We start from the raw sequence: 15,915 nt of genomic DNA on the forward strand, positions 1-15,915 counted from the left end.
CCTCTGCTCAGCAGGGAGCCTGCCTCTCCCTCTGCCTACCACTCTGTCTATCTTGTGCCCTCTATCAAATAAATAAATAAAACCTTAGAAAAAAAAAGATTGTATTTATTTATTTGGGGGGGTGTGCAAGTGGGAGTGGGGATAGAAGGGGAAGGACAGAGAATCTGAAGCCCAACGCAAGTCTCAATCTCATGACCATGAAATCATGACCTGAGCCAAAACCAAGAGTTGGCCGCTTAACTGATTGAACCACCCAGGTGCCCCTTACTAGAGCTAACTTTTAAAAAATTTTAAATATGTGTTCTTCAAAGTTTTTTTTTTTTTTAATATTTTATTTGTCAGAGAGAGAGAGTGGAAGAGAGAGCGTACAAGTAGGGGGAGCAGCAGGCAGAGAGAGAAGCAAGAAGCCTGAGGCAGGACTCAATCCCAGGACCCTGGGATCCATGACCTGAACTGAAGGCAGACACTTAACCGACTGAGCCACCCAGGCGTCCCTCAAAGTTGTTTTCTAAAAAGACCTCACATTAATTTCAATTATGCTACTTTAAATTATTTCTGGAACTTCTCTCCTGGGCCTATCTTCAAAGCAAGCGTGTGATTCTGAATATGTTTGATGGTGGCAAATTTTTACTTAGCAAGTTAATGTAATTTTTAGAAATACCCAAAAGTTGCCCAGAACCCAATCTAGTAGAGGTAGTTGACTAAACTGACTAGCATTAAGTTAATATAGGTAGGGGGATGTCCTTGTGTATAAGAAATACACAAAGTGGGATGCCGAGGTGCTCAGTTGGTTAGGCGTCTGCCTTCGGCTCAGGTCATGATCCCAGGGCCCTAGGATCGAGCCCTGTGTCAGGCTTCTTGCTCAGTGGGGAGTCTGCTTCTTCCTCTGCTTTTGCCTGCTGCTCCCACGTTGGGTGTAGAGCTTACTTAATACATAAAAAAATAATAATAAAATAAAATAATTTGAAGAGATCATCCTCCTATTATAGTTGCCACTGTTCTAGCTTTATCCCCTATAGTGTTTTCACTTAAGGGAATTTATTTCAATTTACGTCTTACATCTTACATAAATGTGCTTATAAAAGAATATTTTTATCATGAAAAGTAAAAACTCAATATATAACAAGGAAATGACTTCCTTAATTATGATACTTTAAAAAGATGTAATGTCGGGACACCTGGGTGGCTCAGTCAACAGGTTGAGTGTCAGCCTTCAGCTCAGGTCATGATCCCAGGGTCCTGGGATCAAGCCCCACATCGGACTCCCTGCTCGGCAGACAGCCTGCTTCTCCCTCACCCTCTGCTGCTCCCCCTGCTTGTGCTCTGTCAAATAAATAAATAAAATCTTAAAAAAAAAAAGATGTAATGTCTTATGGTCTTAAAGAATAGTAATTATTGGGGCACCTGGCTGGCTCAGTGAATAGAGCATGTGACTCTTGATTTCAGGTTTGTGAGTTCAAGCCCCACATTGTGGGAAGAGTTTACTTAAAAAACAAACAAACAAAAAGAATAGTAATTTTTATTACTGGAAAAACTTGGAAAAGGTGTTTTGCTCCATACTAAGTGAAGGCACTAAAACAAAATTTTGTACTATGATTACAACCAGGTCAAAACTATGAATTTAATAAATATATAAATCTGCAATGGAATTTATCAGAAAATGGTAGCAGGATTATAGCTGTCAGATTATAGCTGAAAAGTACTTATTCTGAATTATCTTTTGTAAGATTTCAAAGATAAGTTTATATGAATTAGATGATATGTGAACTATATCTCAATAAAGCTGTTACCAAAAAAAGTTAATTTTATAAATAATTTTAAAAGTAATAATTAAATTGCCAGCTACCGAAGTCCATTTAGATCTTGCAGCTGAAACGGTACAAAGAATTCTTATTTTTCAATTCTCAGGATCACACTTTCCTCTTTGATATCCATTAGTAGAGTATGTAATACTCTTTAAGTTGGATGCTCCTAAGTTACAGAATGCCTGTATCTTAATAAGTTTATTTTTTTAAAATTTTATTTATTTATTTGACAGAGAGAGAGAGCGCAAGCAGGGGGAGCAGCAGGCAGAGGGAGAGGGAGAAGCAGGCTCCCCATTGAGCAACGAGCCTGATGCAGGGGCTCGATCCCAGGACCCTGGGATCATGACCTGAGCCGAAGGCAGACACTTAGCTGACTGAGTCACCCAGGTGCCCCTCTTAATAAGTTTTTAATAAGGTGATGCAGTCATTTAAAATCAGATGTGCAAATGAAACAATTAAGAAGAAAGTAGTTTGCTACCTTTGGATTTCTAATTATAAAAGAGAGAAACCTAATATTAATCTGTAGTTGATTTATTCTTTTTTAATTAAAAAATTTTTTTATTACGATAGATTTATTAATTCTTAAATCCACACTTTCCTCAGATCTTATGAAATAAAATTGCAAACTTTTTCCATTACAAAGTAATACTTGTTCAAAAACAAAATTACATATATTCCATTATTTCCTTGGGATATATGCTCAAAGTAAATTACTGTAAAACTTGCTGATACGTAACAATTATATGTTTTTAAACAAATGGAAAAAGGTAATCTCTCTCAGAGAAGTGACAATATTTTCACAAAACATAAGCATCCAAACTAATATTTACATAAATAAATTAAAAGTATTAATCAGTATTTTATAAAAAATATAAAATGTATTTAAAAATATAAAAACCACTGATAACAACACAACATTATATAATATTTGATAATAATTATTAACAATCATATAGTTTACCTGATAACATCCACTCCCCCAGTCTGGGTAACTCAGCTTCCTCTCACACTTTTCCATGACAAATGCCGATTTCTGAATTAGACAAACTGAATGAGGTCCATACTTTTCAGCACCATAGTTTTTAAAAAGATCTGAAGCAAATCAGAGAACTTCTCTTTAAAAATTGACTTTTGGCTCAAAGAACAAGAAGCTGAAGCATTCCATTCTTATGGTTCAAAGTTGCTTTAAAAATCGAACATGTTTAATGGAAATTTTCAATTAAAAAATCAAGAGAAACAGCCTCCAAAATTAAACTGGGTTCTCAATAAAGGACTTAGTGGGAGGAAATTATTATATCAAAAATAGGAGATAGGAATGGGCCTACGGGCGCCTGGGTGGCACAGCGGTTAAGCGTCTGCCTTCGGCTCAGGGCGTGATCCCAGCGTTATGGGATCGAGTCCCACATCAGGCTCCTCCGCTGTGAGCCTGTTTCTTCCTCTCCCACTCCCCCTGCTTGTGTTCCCTCTCTCACTGGCTGTCTCTATCTCTGTCAAATAAATAAATAAAATTAAAAAAAAAAAAAAAAGAAGTGGGCCTAAAGTATCTAAATTAGATATATAGAGAAAATGGCACTAAGAATCCTCTTTACTGGTAGTCTAAATAAGGGTCACCTCCCAGATGACCCATGATAGATAAAGCCAGTGATTTATCTAATGAAGGCTTTTTTGGGGTGCTGCAAAAACTTTTTTGCAAAGTTTTCTTGTATTTTCATCGTATGCTATCTCCTGGAGGTCCATATATAACATGCTGATCTAGTCTCAGACTGAGCACAAGCATGCAGAGATATAGGGTGGATTAAATGACCTCTAAATAGCTAATGGACAAAGGAATGAGGCTCTTAAGCCCTTGCAACAATTTGTTCTCTTTACACTTAATACAAGTAAGTTTCATCTTTTGAAAGCAGAGTTCTTAAAGATAGGTATTTTACATCAGTTGTGAAAAATCTTAATTATATAAGCCAAGAAAGAAAATGTAAAACAGAATGAAAGAGAACATTTTTTTTTGTACTTATGAATATTTCAAAGTCCTTGAAAAACAAAGTGATCAGTGTCAAAAAAAGAAAAGGGGCTGGTCAGCAAACTACAGCCCTCAGGCCAAATCCTCAAGGCTACCTGAAGGTTTATATAAATAAAGTTTTATGGAACACTGCCATTAATTTACACATTTTCTATAACTGCTTTCACACTGTAACAGCAGGGTTCAGTAATTGCAACAGAGACTGCATGACCGACCAAATTTAAAATATTTACTATTTTTCTTGAAAAAAATAAAAATAAAAATAAAATAAAATATTTACTATCTTTCTCTTTACAATAAATGTTTGCCAGCTCCAGCTCTAAAACAACAAAATGTGATACCATATTATCAGCAAACCCGTAAGTGACAGATCTCTGCATTTCTCGGCTTTAACATGGAACTGCTGAATAGTTATACGTTTTTAGACATTTATTAAATAGGCGAGTGATAAAAAAAAATGACTATACATATTTAGTTAAATCTACCAGGTTTAAAAATAAAAGGAAAAACCATTATAGAAATTTAAAATGTAAATAGCAGAGCCTGTAATAAAGTATGGAATAACTGGGGATAAAAAAGACCAGGTTTTGGAGTAACTGGGTGATGGACACTGGGGAGGGTATGTGTTGTAATGAGCACTGGGTATTATATAAGACTGACGAATCACAGACCTGTACCTCTGAAACAAATAATACATTATATGTTAATTAATTGAATTTAAATTAAAAAAAAAAAAAAGGACCAGGTTAGAAATTTTGATGACCACAGAGTGAAAAACTACCTGTTGCTCTTTAACATATCAGATGTGATAATATTTTGTTTACAAAGGTGGATACTCAATTATCATACTCTTTATGTGTATTAAAAGGGAATAAATAATATGGCAATATACCTTAATAGTCATGGGACAATTGTGTTTTTCTGTTATCTGGAAAATGACATGTTACTTCTAAATTACGTAAAATGCACACTCCTCAGAAGAGAAAAAAAAATAGGATACCTAATATGACTTAATGAAAAGAGCTCTGAATTGGAGGATCTTACACTGGCACCAATTAATTGTATTATTTAGTGTCTCTTCATTTACCTGTGAAATTCAATAATATGCTTCCCGTCTCTCCCAACAGGTTTTTAGAAGAATAAAATGAAATGATAAAAATGAAGTGCTTTGCAAATGAAAATGTCATGCAGATGTAAGGTAAAACAAAAAAGTAGGGTGCACACATGTGCAAATGTATCTAAACAACTAACAATCCTTGTTATGTGTCCTAGTTCTAAGCATTTACTATGTGAATTCATTTAGTTCTCACAAGTACTCTGTAAAGATAGGTATTATTATCCCCTTGGTACACAGAAGGAAACTGAGGAACAGAGAAGTTAAGTTACTTCTAACAAATAGATACCAGTGGAACCATAACACAAATTCAGATAGTCTGGCTTCTGGGTCTATGCCCTTAATCCCTATTTTATATTGCTCATATGTAATTTTAATATATACGCAACATTTCATTTCACTAGGCTACTAACCTGGTTGATTTTCCAATATTCTACAATCTGAGCTGCGCTGATATTCACCACTTAAATGCCAACTGAATTCCTGACTAAAAGGGCAGTAGTCAGCAATTTCTACTGAACCACCATAATAAGGCAAATCTTCTGCAGGTATTCCACTTAGTTCATCGAAGTACTAAAAAAAAAAATATTAGGAAGACAGGAAAGTAAGAAACATTCTATATAATCAAAACAAAGTCCACAGGCATTTTACAGCAATCCTCTAATGCTGCATAATATAAAAAAGATATCACTGTACTTTTCTTCATATATAATAGAATATAAAGGCAGTAATATACTACCTGAGGGGTATTTCAAGTTGTTGTGGTTTTAGAAATAAGCAAGGTAAATATATTAGTCTAAGTTCTTTTATTACGTGACAAATTTGACTAATGTTTTAAAAAGATGAATAAGAAGAGTTTTAAGAGTTGACAAAACACAAAACTAATCCAGAGAATTAAGATATTTTAAATATAATGTACTTGAAGTGTAAGACTTAATTTATGTGTTGCTTTGACAAACTTGAAAAAATAAAACTGTGATAATATGAATGAGATCATATTTATATAAAATACTTTGAGGAGCACTTGGGTGACTCAGTCAGTTAAGTGTCTACCTTTAGCTCGGGTCATGATCTTGGGGTCCTGGGATCAAGCCCTGCCTCTGGCTTCCTGCATGGGGCGGGGGGGGGGACTTGGGTGGGTGGGTGGTGTCTGCTTCTCCCTCTCCCTCTGCCTCCCCCCTCACCCCCACTCATGCATACACACTCTCTCACTCTCTCTCAAATAAATAAATACAATCTTAAAAAAAAATACTTTGAACACCAAAGGAATAAAGCAGCAGATAAATTTTGAAGATTTTACATTTACACCAACTCCCTGAATTATATTACTATGCCTGGAAATACAGTTGCCATCTTATGGTATCTGAAGCATTCAGTGGGGTCATAAACATATGCAGGAAGCTCAAAATTTAGCAGCAATCTAAATTAAATTATCTTCTGAGATACCACTTCTGAGTACACAATCCTTTGTAAATGGCAGGCAGAACTGAGGTGTTTTAGAGATGGCCACTGCAACAACAAACTTCACGGTCCAATCAGAGATTCAGACTGAATATGTGGGACCATTTCCTTCACCTTTCTTATTTCTTTCCTTTTTTTTTGAGAGAGAGGATGGGCAGACAGAGAGGGAGAGAGAGAATCTTAAGCAGGCTCCATGCCCAGAGTGGAGCCCTATGCTGGGCTGAATCTCACGACTCTGAGATCATAACCTGTGATGAAATCAAGAGTGAGACACTTAACTGACAGAGCCACACAGGCGCCCCTCCTTCACCTTTTAGATCCCGTGTGTCAAACCTTTTCTAAAGTAGAACTTCCAAGACTTCTAATTAATTGGATTAGAGTACCTCAGTTACTTTCTTTGAAGAACCTTGTTTTCTGTGTAAATTAGAGGAAATTAAACATGAAGACTTTGGAAACAATTAGAAAAAAATACAAACCACTTAAAAATAGATCTGATAAATATTCTAAATGCCTTTTACCACTACTACAAGGCATTGCTAGATATTAATTGTTGTTGATTAGCACATGGGCTTTAAAGAATTGTAAGAATTCTTCATTTTCTTCTAACTCATAGAAAACAAATGGGGCCTTTCATAAGTTGAAACAATTAAGAGAATTCACTCTTCTAATTCAAAATGGAGACTTCTTTTTAAAAAGTTGAGGTGATTTATAAAATTGTGCCCAAAACAAGTGTTACCTGGTACTCTTGAGGTAAAGGTTTTGAAAACTTCTGCAAATTACACACTGCTACTGCTCTCTGGTCCTGTCTGCAAGTTAACTGCAATGGATTACTTCTGAGTGTGTCACAGAAAGGGCTCAGCACCTGCCTCCTGCACACAAAGATAAAGACCACGGTATCAAACTCTAAAGAAAATACAATGAATCCGTTTTTAGATCTTGTCTATTCTTTTTTTTTTTTTTTTTTTAAGATTTTTTATTTATTTATTAGACAGAGATAGAGACAGCCAGCGAGAGAGGGAACACAAGCAGGGAGAGTGGGAGAGGAAGAAGCAGGCTCACAGCTGAGGAGCCTGACGTGGGGCTCGATCCCATAACGCCGGGATCACGCCCTGAGCTGAAGGCAGACGCCCAACCGCTGTGCCACCCAGGCGCCCCTAGATCTTGTCTATTCTATTATCATTTCAGTATACTTTAATAGTTCAATACTAAGTGCTGAATCAGGTTATGAAGTTATTTTTAAAAGGGTAAAAAGAAATGCTTAATGTAGATATGAAAGATTAATATTACATGCACTGTAACATTATTCCACCATTATTAAACACAATTCTATTTATCTCTTTTTTTCCACTTTTGCCAGTAACATGGAGTTCTGCAGACCTGATCTGCATGTTTAATGACAAATAATGAAATTCCTGACCCTGCTCGGAAATGCAAATCTTCATAACTAATATAATGGAGTCTCAGAAAGAGACAGAGATGATGCCCTTCTGTCCTGCAGCTACAAGGAGTGAAATTTTTTCTATGCCATAATCTAGTTCAAAGACTCTTGTTTGACAGTTTGTTAAACTGAACACATTCACAAGACATCCTGTTTTCATGTGCAAAATGAAGACTGTGTGAATACTCCTAATTATTGCAAGTTGTTCTGTTAAATCTAATCTTGAAAGTACAATTTGGAAAAAGATGTCTTGTAATTTTCCAAAGACACTGGAATCTATTGCATTATTCTGTAAAAATAATCTTCAAATTAGTTGCCTTATTGATAATTACAATACAAATTATATTAATGTCATAACAATAATATAATTAATGAAATTCCAGTATTCTTAAGATTGGTTGCCAAATTGTAATAGGATTACTGCTATTTTTCCTCTTCTCCCACATGCTTTTTGGGGAAAAAAGCCTAGGTTAGATTTCTTATTTCAAGGAAAATTGATAACTTGCTTCATTTAAGTTAACACAGTATAGCAACAAAACATTTCTAGGGGAATTACAGCTTCTTAAGATTAAATGTGTTAAAGACCTACCACAGTCTTTGGTAAATGTGAAGCAGTATGGTGTAATAGGAAAACAAAGGTCTAGAAGTCTTCACACAGGCTTGGTTTCAAATACCAGCTTATTTGATGTTTACTTAATTTTCCTGAGCTTCAACTGTAAAGCACTTGGTATCTAGCACACAGAAGTTACTCAATAAATGTTTTTTCACTGTCCACACTTTTATAAAATCTTTACATAAGGCAATTTTATAACTTTCTATGATAAAGTCTCCAATGAATATGACCAGTAGTTCTTACTAAGTCACTTTCTCAATACCATGAAATTTATTTCCTTTTTCTCTAAAATAAAATACATAATATTTACCTTAAATTAATTAAAATATGAGTTTTGGCTAAATGGATAAAGAGGACTAAGGAACTTAAAAAATACTGATTTAAAAAGCTCCAAAGTTAGAGTTGGTCCAGATTCATGGCATATAATTCTACAGCAGCACGGCCTAATAGAATTTTCTGCAGTGTAGCTGTGTTGTCCAATACGTCTAATCATATAGTGGCTACTAACCACTTGAAATGTGACTAGTGCAACTGAAGAACTGAATTTTACATTTTATTTAACTTTAATTAATTTAAATATAAATTTATATAGCCACATGTGGCTAGTGGTACCATAGAAAGAACCTAATTTTGTGGGTACATAGATTTAAATGATTCAAATGAGTAAGGCTCTGCCTATGCTCAACTGTTCTTTCTCACACCAGTCACCCAACAATGAAGAAGGAGAGGTGTCACAGCTGAAGTTAAGCACCAGCCCCTGTGCTCAATAGTGGTCACACTGGAATCTAAGATAATTCAGGGATATAGCCAGACTGGGCCTATGGTGCCAGAAGTTGGCTTCTGTGCTGTAAGGACTTCTGGATGTCGATGTTTCGAAAGTGGGACATTTGAATGCTTATGACAGGGATTAGCAAACTTCAACTCTTGGGTCAAATCCTGACCATAGCTGCGTTTTTGGTTTCTATGTTTCTCCTACAACTGTTTTTGTAAATCAAGTATTACTGGAACAGGGCCATGCCCATTCATTTTGTCTATGGCTGCTGCTGCTATGTGAAAGCAGAGTTGAGTAGCTGTAACAGAGACTGTAGGACTCTGAAAAACCAGGAAGATGAGTTAGATAATAATGCACCACTTGTCTCAAAACATAGAAAGAACCTTATTTTGTGTGCACAAAATATTTGTTAATTGGCCCTTTACAGAAAAGTCTGCCAACCTCTGGCTTATGGCTGAAAGGACAGAATTCAGGGGACCAAAAGTTTTAGTTTTGAAGAATGGAGAAGAGGAAATTCCCTTCTGTTTTTGGTTTTAGGTGATCCTATAATCAGGACCTACAGGGGAACAGTTGCAGCTGTTAAAAGAAAAAATCTCTAAGGTCTTGCAGCTGCAAAGTTAATTATATAGTTCCTTTAACACCATGAACAGCAATTCCCAAACTTTGCTGCAAAGTGAAATCACCCAGGGATCTCTGAAAACAATACCAATGCCTGGTTCCCACTTCCAGACATTCTGGTTTAATTGGGATGGGCTGTAATGTGGGCATGGAGATTTCAAAAAAATCTCTAGATGACTCTAATGCCTAGCAAAATTTGGGAAGTACTACACTAGCAGACAAGTTGTAGTGCTGGATGTAATGAGCTGCCCCCAAAGTGGCTGCAGGTGCTTCCTGATACTGTTTATTAGCAGCTCTTTTTAGCAGGATTATAACTCAGATGTCAGACTCCTTAGTAGAAACTGACTTAAACTGCTTCCAGACCTAACCCAGGGGAGAAAAGATACAAATAACATTTTCACAAGAAGTACCCCTGATTTAGTGGACAAGGCACTGGACTTGGAAAGAAGCTAAAGTCCCTCATCAGCTATATAACTCTAGGCGAGTCACTTGTCTTAAACTTCTTAATTATCAGCAAAATGAACAACATTGACATTTGTGGCACACAGCTAAAGAAATGCTGAGAGGGAAATTTATAGCATTAAATACGTATGTTAGAGAGATATAACATCTCAAATCAATAATCAAGAACCTAGAGGGGCGCCTGGGTGGCACAGCGGTTGGGCGTCTGCCTTCGGCTCAGGGCGTGATCCTGGTGTTATAGGATTGAGCCCCACATCAGGCTCCTCTGCTATGAGCCTGCTTCTTCCTCTCCCACTCCCCCTGCTTGTGTTCCCGCTCTCGCTGGCTGTCTCTATCTCTGTCAAATAAATAAATAAAATCTTAAAAAAAAAAAAAAAAAAAGAACCTAGAGAAAAATAAAACAAAAACAAGCATAAGGAAGGCTATAATAAAGAACAGAAATTAATAAATTAGCTTTTCCATCTGGGTTGCTGACATGCCGCCCAGACTGAGGAAGACCAGGAAACTTTGGGGCCATGGGAGCCGCGGCCATGGCGGCATTGGCAAGCACCAGAAGCACCCAGGAGGCCGGGGTCATGCTGGTGGCACACATCACCACAGGGTCAACTTTGACAAATATCACCCAGATTACTTTGGAAAAGCTGGTATGAGGCATGACCACTTAAAGAGGAACCAAAGCTTCTGCCCAGCTGTCAACCTTGACAAACTGTGGACCTTAGTGAGCAGACACGGGAAAATGCCACCAAAAGCAAGCCTGGAGCTGCTCTTATCATTGATGGGGTACAATCGGGCTACTACAAAGTTTTGGGAAAGGGAAAACTCCCCAAACAGCCTGTCATCTTGAAGGCCAAATTCTTCAGTAGAAGAGCAGAGGAGAAGATTAAGGGTGTTGGGGGGGCACCTGCATTCTAGTAGCTTGAAGCCATGTTGGGGGAAGTTCATTAAACACTAACAAGTGCTCTTCCAAAAAAATAAAAATAAAAAAAAATTAATTGGAAAAGAGAAAAACAATAAATCAACAAAACCAAAAGCTAGCTCTTTATAAAGATCAATGAAGTTCACAAACCTCTAGAAAACTGAAAAAGAAATGGAAAAGATGCAAATTACTAAGATCAGGAATGAAATAGGAACTCACTACACACTTTTTTCCCCTCACTACATATTTTACAGACATTAAAACAATAGTAAGAACTCCTACAAACTACTCTGTACACATAAATCTAATAACTTAGACAAAATGGACGAATACCTCAATGACACAAATTACCACAATTCATCCAATATGAAATAGATAATAGCCCTGAAAATATTAAGGAAGTTGAATTAATACTTTAGAAATTCCTGAAAGAGAAATCTATAGTCCCAGATGGTTCCACTGGAGAATTCCACCAAATGCTTAAAGAAGAATTAACACCAGTTGTACAGAAACTCTTCCAGAAAATAGGAGGAGGAAATACTTCCCAATTCATTTTATGAAGCTAATATTACCCTGATACAAAAAACAAAGACAGTACAAAAAAGTAACAAAGCCAGTATCATATTCTTCAGGAATATATACAGAAAAATCCATGATAAAATATAAGTACATGGAATTCAGCAATATATAGAAATAATTATATACCATGACTAAGTGGGGCTTATTCTAGCAATGCAGGACTGGTTTAATATTTGAAAATCAATCAGTGTAATCCATCATATTAACAGGCTAAAGAAAAAAAAAATCACGTGAGTATATCAACCAAAGCAGAAAAAGCATTTGGCAAAAGTCAACATCCATTCGTGAGAAAAACTCTCAGAAAAATAGGAAAAGAGAGGAACTTCAACTTGAAAAGGAGCATCTACAAAACACCTACAAGTAACATTATACTTAATGGTGAAAAACTGAATGTCTCCCCCTCCACTGTGTTCATGGCTTTAAAAACTCAACAGAGCCAAGATGTTAATTGTCCTAAAATTGATATGTAGGTTTAACACAATTCATTGAAAAATCGCAGCAAGATTTTTTTGTAGACAAGGTTATTCTGAAACTTATACGAAAGGCAAAGGAACTAGAACAGCTAAGACGATTTTGAAAAACAATAAAGTGGGAAGAATCAGTTTACCCAATTTTAAGACATAGTATAGCTACAGTAATCAAGGACTGTGCAGTATTAATGGAGTGACAGACACAGAGATCAATGGAGAGAGAACCCAGAAATAGACCCATATAAATACACCCAACAGACTCTTTGACAAATGGAAGAAAGCGATTCAAGAAAAGAAAGACAGCCTTTTCAACAAATGGTGCTGGGGCAATTGGACATCCATACACGAAAAAAATGAACCTGACCTAAGTCTCCCACTTTATACAAAAATTAACTCAAAATGGATCCCAGACTGCAATATAGAATATAAAGCAATTAATGTTTAATTAATTTTTGAAAAAAAAATACAAGAATATCTTTGAGGGGCGCCTAGGTGGCGCAGTCCTTAAGCATCTGCCTTTGGCTCAGGGCGTGATCCTGGCGTTCTGGGATCTAGTCCCGCATCAGGCTCCTCTACTAGGAGCCTGCTTCTTCCTCTCCCACTCCCCCTGCTTGTGTTCCCTCTCTCACTGGCTGTCTCTCTCTGTCAAATAAATAAATAAAATCTTAAAAAAAAAAAAGAATATCTTTGAGATTTAGGGTTTCGCATTGACTTGACATTGAAAGTATGACTCACAAAAGGACATACTGATAATTTGGACTTCGCCAAAGTTATAAACTTTTGCTCTACAAAAGACCCTATTAAGAGAATAAAAAGAAAAGCTACAGTTAGGAGAAAATGTGTGCAAACCACATATCTGACAAAGGACTAGTATTTTGAATATATAAAGAACTTTCAAAACTCAACAGTAAAAAAAACAAACATAAACAAAAGCAAACAATCCAATTAGAAAATTGGCATAAGACATGGAGAGTTATCTCATTAAAGAGGATATACAGACATCAAATAAACACATGAAAAGATATTCAACATCATTAGCCGTTAGGGAAATACAAATTAAAATCACAATGAGATATCACTACTATCTTTCAGAATAACTAAAATAAAAAATAGTGACATCAAATGCTGACAAAGATGTAAGGAAACTTTATCACTCATGCGTTGCTGGTAGAATATAAAACGGTATAGCCATTCTGGAAAAGAGTTAAGCAGTTTCTTAGAGAACTAAATTTGCAACTACCATATGACCCAGCAATTGCACTCCCTGGCATTTGTTTTGGAGAAATGAAGATTTATGTTTACACAAAAACGTGTACACAAATGTTTACATAAGAGCCCCAAATGTTTATCATAAGAGCCCCAAACTGGAAACAACTTAGATATCCTTTAACATGTGAATGCTTAGGGTACCTAGGTGGCTCAGTCTGTTAAGCAGCTGCCTTCAACTCAGGTCATGATCCCAGGGTCCGGGGATCAAGTCCCGCATTGGGCTCCCTGCTCAGCAGGGAGACTGCTTCTCCCTGTACCCCTCCCCCATGCTCGTGATCTCTCTCTCTCACTACCTCTCTCAAATAAATCCATATGAATGCTTAAATAAACTGTGGTACATACGTATCATGGAATATTACTCAGCCATTAACTTGAGCAAACTACTGATATACATAACGACCTAGATGAATCTCCAGAAAATTATGTGGAATGAAAAAAGCCAATCCCAGAAAGTTATATTCACTATGAATCAATTTATATAATATTCTTTAAATGGAAAAATTATAGAAATGAAGAAAAGATCGGTGGTTTCCAAGGGCTTAGGAGGGGCTGGAGTGGGAGGGAAGAGGGTATGTTTATAAAATGGCAACATGAAGGATTCCTGTAGTACCTGAAATGTTCTATGTATCTTGGCTGTGTTATTGCACTATAGTTTTTACGAGATGTTACCGATCAAGAAAACTGGATAAAGTGTACATGGAACCTTTGTATATTTCTTCAAAACTGCATGTGAATCTATAATTATCTCAAAATAAAAAGTTAAAAAATATATATTAATAGGGGCACCTTGCTGGCTCAGTCCATGAAGCATGAGGCTCTTGATCTCAGGGTTATGAGTTCGAGCTCCACCTCAGACATAGAGCTACTTAAAAATACATAAATATATATGCATAAACATATGAATGTGTGTGTATGTGTATTTCCCGGACTTGAAGAATATATTTTTAAAATGTTTGCTAGGTCGTTTTGATATTCACCCAGATTTGAGAACTATTATTCAAAGTATCTTCATGTTTTTGGATACTGAATCAACAGTTGCATCTATGTTTACGAGTGCATTCTCTGAAGAAAACAGTAAGAATGATAGCATATGCAAAAATTTTATAATATATAATTTATTAATTATAAACTAAACAGAAATGCTTATGGCTCTGGCTCCCACATTGTAGGTTCTTTTCATATATGATTTAAAACAACACTGTAGCTACTCATTATATTATCATGAAGCACCACAGATATTTTTCTGTACATTTTGAAATTGAACTGTTTAGACCACATTTTCAAAATAGTGACATTTGAGGTTCAGGATAAAGAACAAAATCAGAAATCAACCATGTTATCAAAGACATAATGAGGAAATGCGTTCTTACTTTTGTTTCTGCTGGTCAATCCAGAATTTACAGCTCTTCCTGACAAAGTCACAGCCCATTCCTCGGCCCCAGTCTAACTTCTCGGCCATGCTGTAATTAGCCTTATACCAGCTGTGTAAATAATTCAAATAGAGCACTTTTTATCACTGTCATTTTAAAAACAACTCCAGCATACCAATTACAAATCTCAACAATGAGCAAACTAGGACCTCAAGATAGAGGAGCATTTACAAGCAAAGCCCTTGTACACAGGAACTGCTGCACAGAATCACTGTAACAAGGACTGGGAAACTCGGCTTAGGGTGAGGGTACTATCATATTTGGGGAAAAAAAAAATCAAAACCAAAATATGTTGTTACCGTAATTTTCAAAGATGAGAGGAGTCACAGAGTAGAAAATGGTTAAGGTGTGAGACAAAGGGATTAAGGGCGAAAGGAACAAAAAGAGAATGAGAGAAAAAGACAAGAGAGTAAACTGAGGAAGAAAAAGTGGAATTACTAGTTGGATAAACATTACCTAATCTGATTCAGTTGGCCCTAGTTTCTTGCTTCTGTGGACTTGAATTTGTGATATTCCATCAATACAGGTTTTGCCTGTGACTAAAAATTACTCTATTATAATAAGATATGTAAATACTTTGTCTAATACTTTAAAAACATTCTAATTTCAGAAAAAAAAACCCACATAGATTTGGTTTCCTGGCAAATTTAATCGAAGCCTAGGAGCCTACTTTTATTGGGTTTTCTTTTTTCTTCCTCTTCTTTTTTTTTTTTTTTTAATTTTATTTATTTGAGAGGGAGAGAGCACACAAGAGAGAGCACAAGCAGGGGGAGCAGCAGAGGGAGAGGGAAGAGCAGGTTCCCCACTGAGCAGGGAGCCCGACGTGGGACTAGATCCCAGGACCCTAGGTTCATGACCTGAGCTGAAGGCAGATACTTAACTGATTGAGCCACCCAGGCACCCTTTTCTTCTTTGTTCTTAATAACAAGATTAGTTTACAAAAATTATAAA

The 15,915-nt window shown here is 36.3% G+C and overlaps 1 protein-coding gene and 1 pseudogene across 2 annotated transcripts in view; one reads left to right on the forward strand and one right to left on the reverse strand.

Annotated features, from left to right (window-relative positions):
* The window catches only part of LMLN (leishmanolysin like peptidase), a 74,488-nt gene that overhangs the window by 13,655 nt on the left and 44,918 nt on the right, over nt 1-15,915 (reverse strand). The window contains exons 12-15 of one of the 2 annotated variants that reach the window (XM_002916766.4): nt 14,905-15,015; nt 7,134-7,266; nt 5,350-5,509; nt 2,767-2,897 (exon numbers count right to left, since the gene is read on the reverse strand). In XM_002916766.4, coding sequence (XP_002916812.1) covers nt 2,767-2,897; nt 5,350-5,509; nt 7,134-7,266; nt 14,905-15,015 — 535 coding nt within the window. The remainder of the gene's footprint in view (nt 1-2,766; nt 2,898-5,349; nt 5,510-7,133; nt 7,267-14,904; nt 15,016-15,915) is intronic. The other variant, XM_034659875.1, reaches the window with a different exon arrangement.
* LOC100480739 lies at nt 10,776-11,220 on the forward strand (annotated as a pseudogene).

Source organism: Ailuropoda melanoleuca, chromosome 1 (genome assembly GCF_002007445.2).
Source record: "Ailuropoda melanoleuca isolate Jingjing chromosome 1, ASM200744v2, whole genome shotgun sequence".
NCBI lineage: Eukaryota > Metazoa > Chordata > Mammalia > Carnivora > Ursidae > Ailuropoda > Ailuropoda melanoleuca.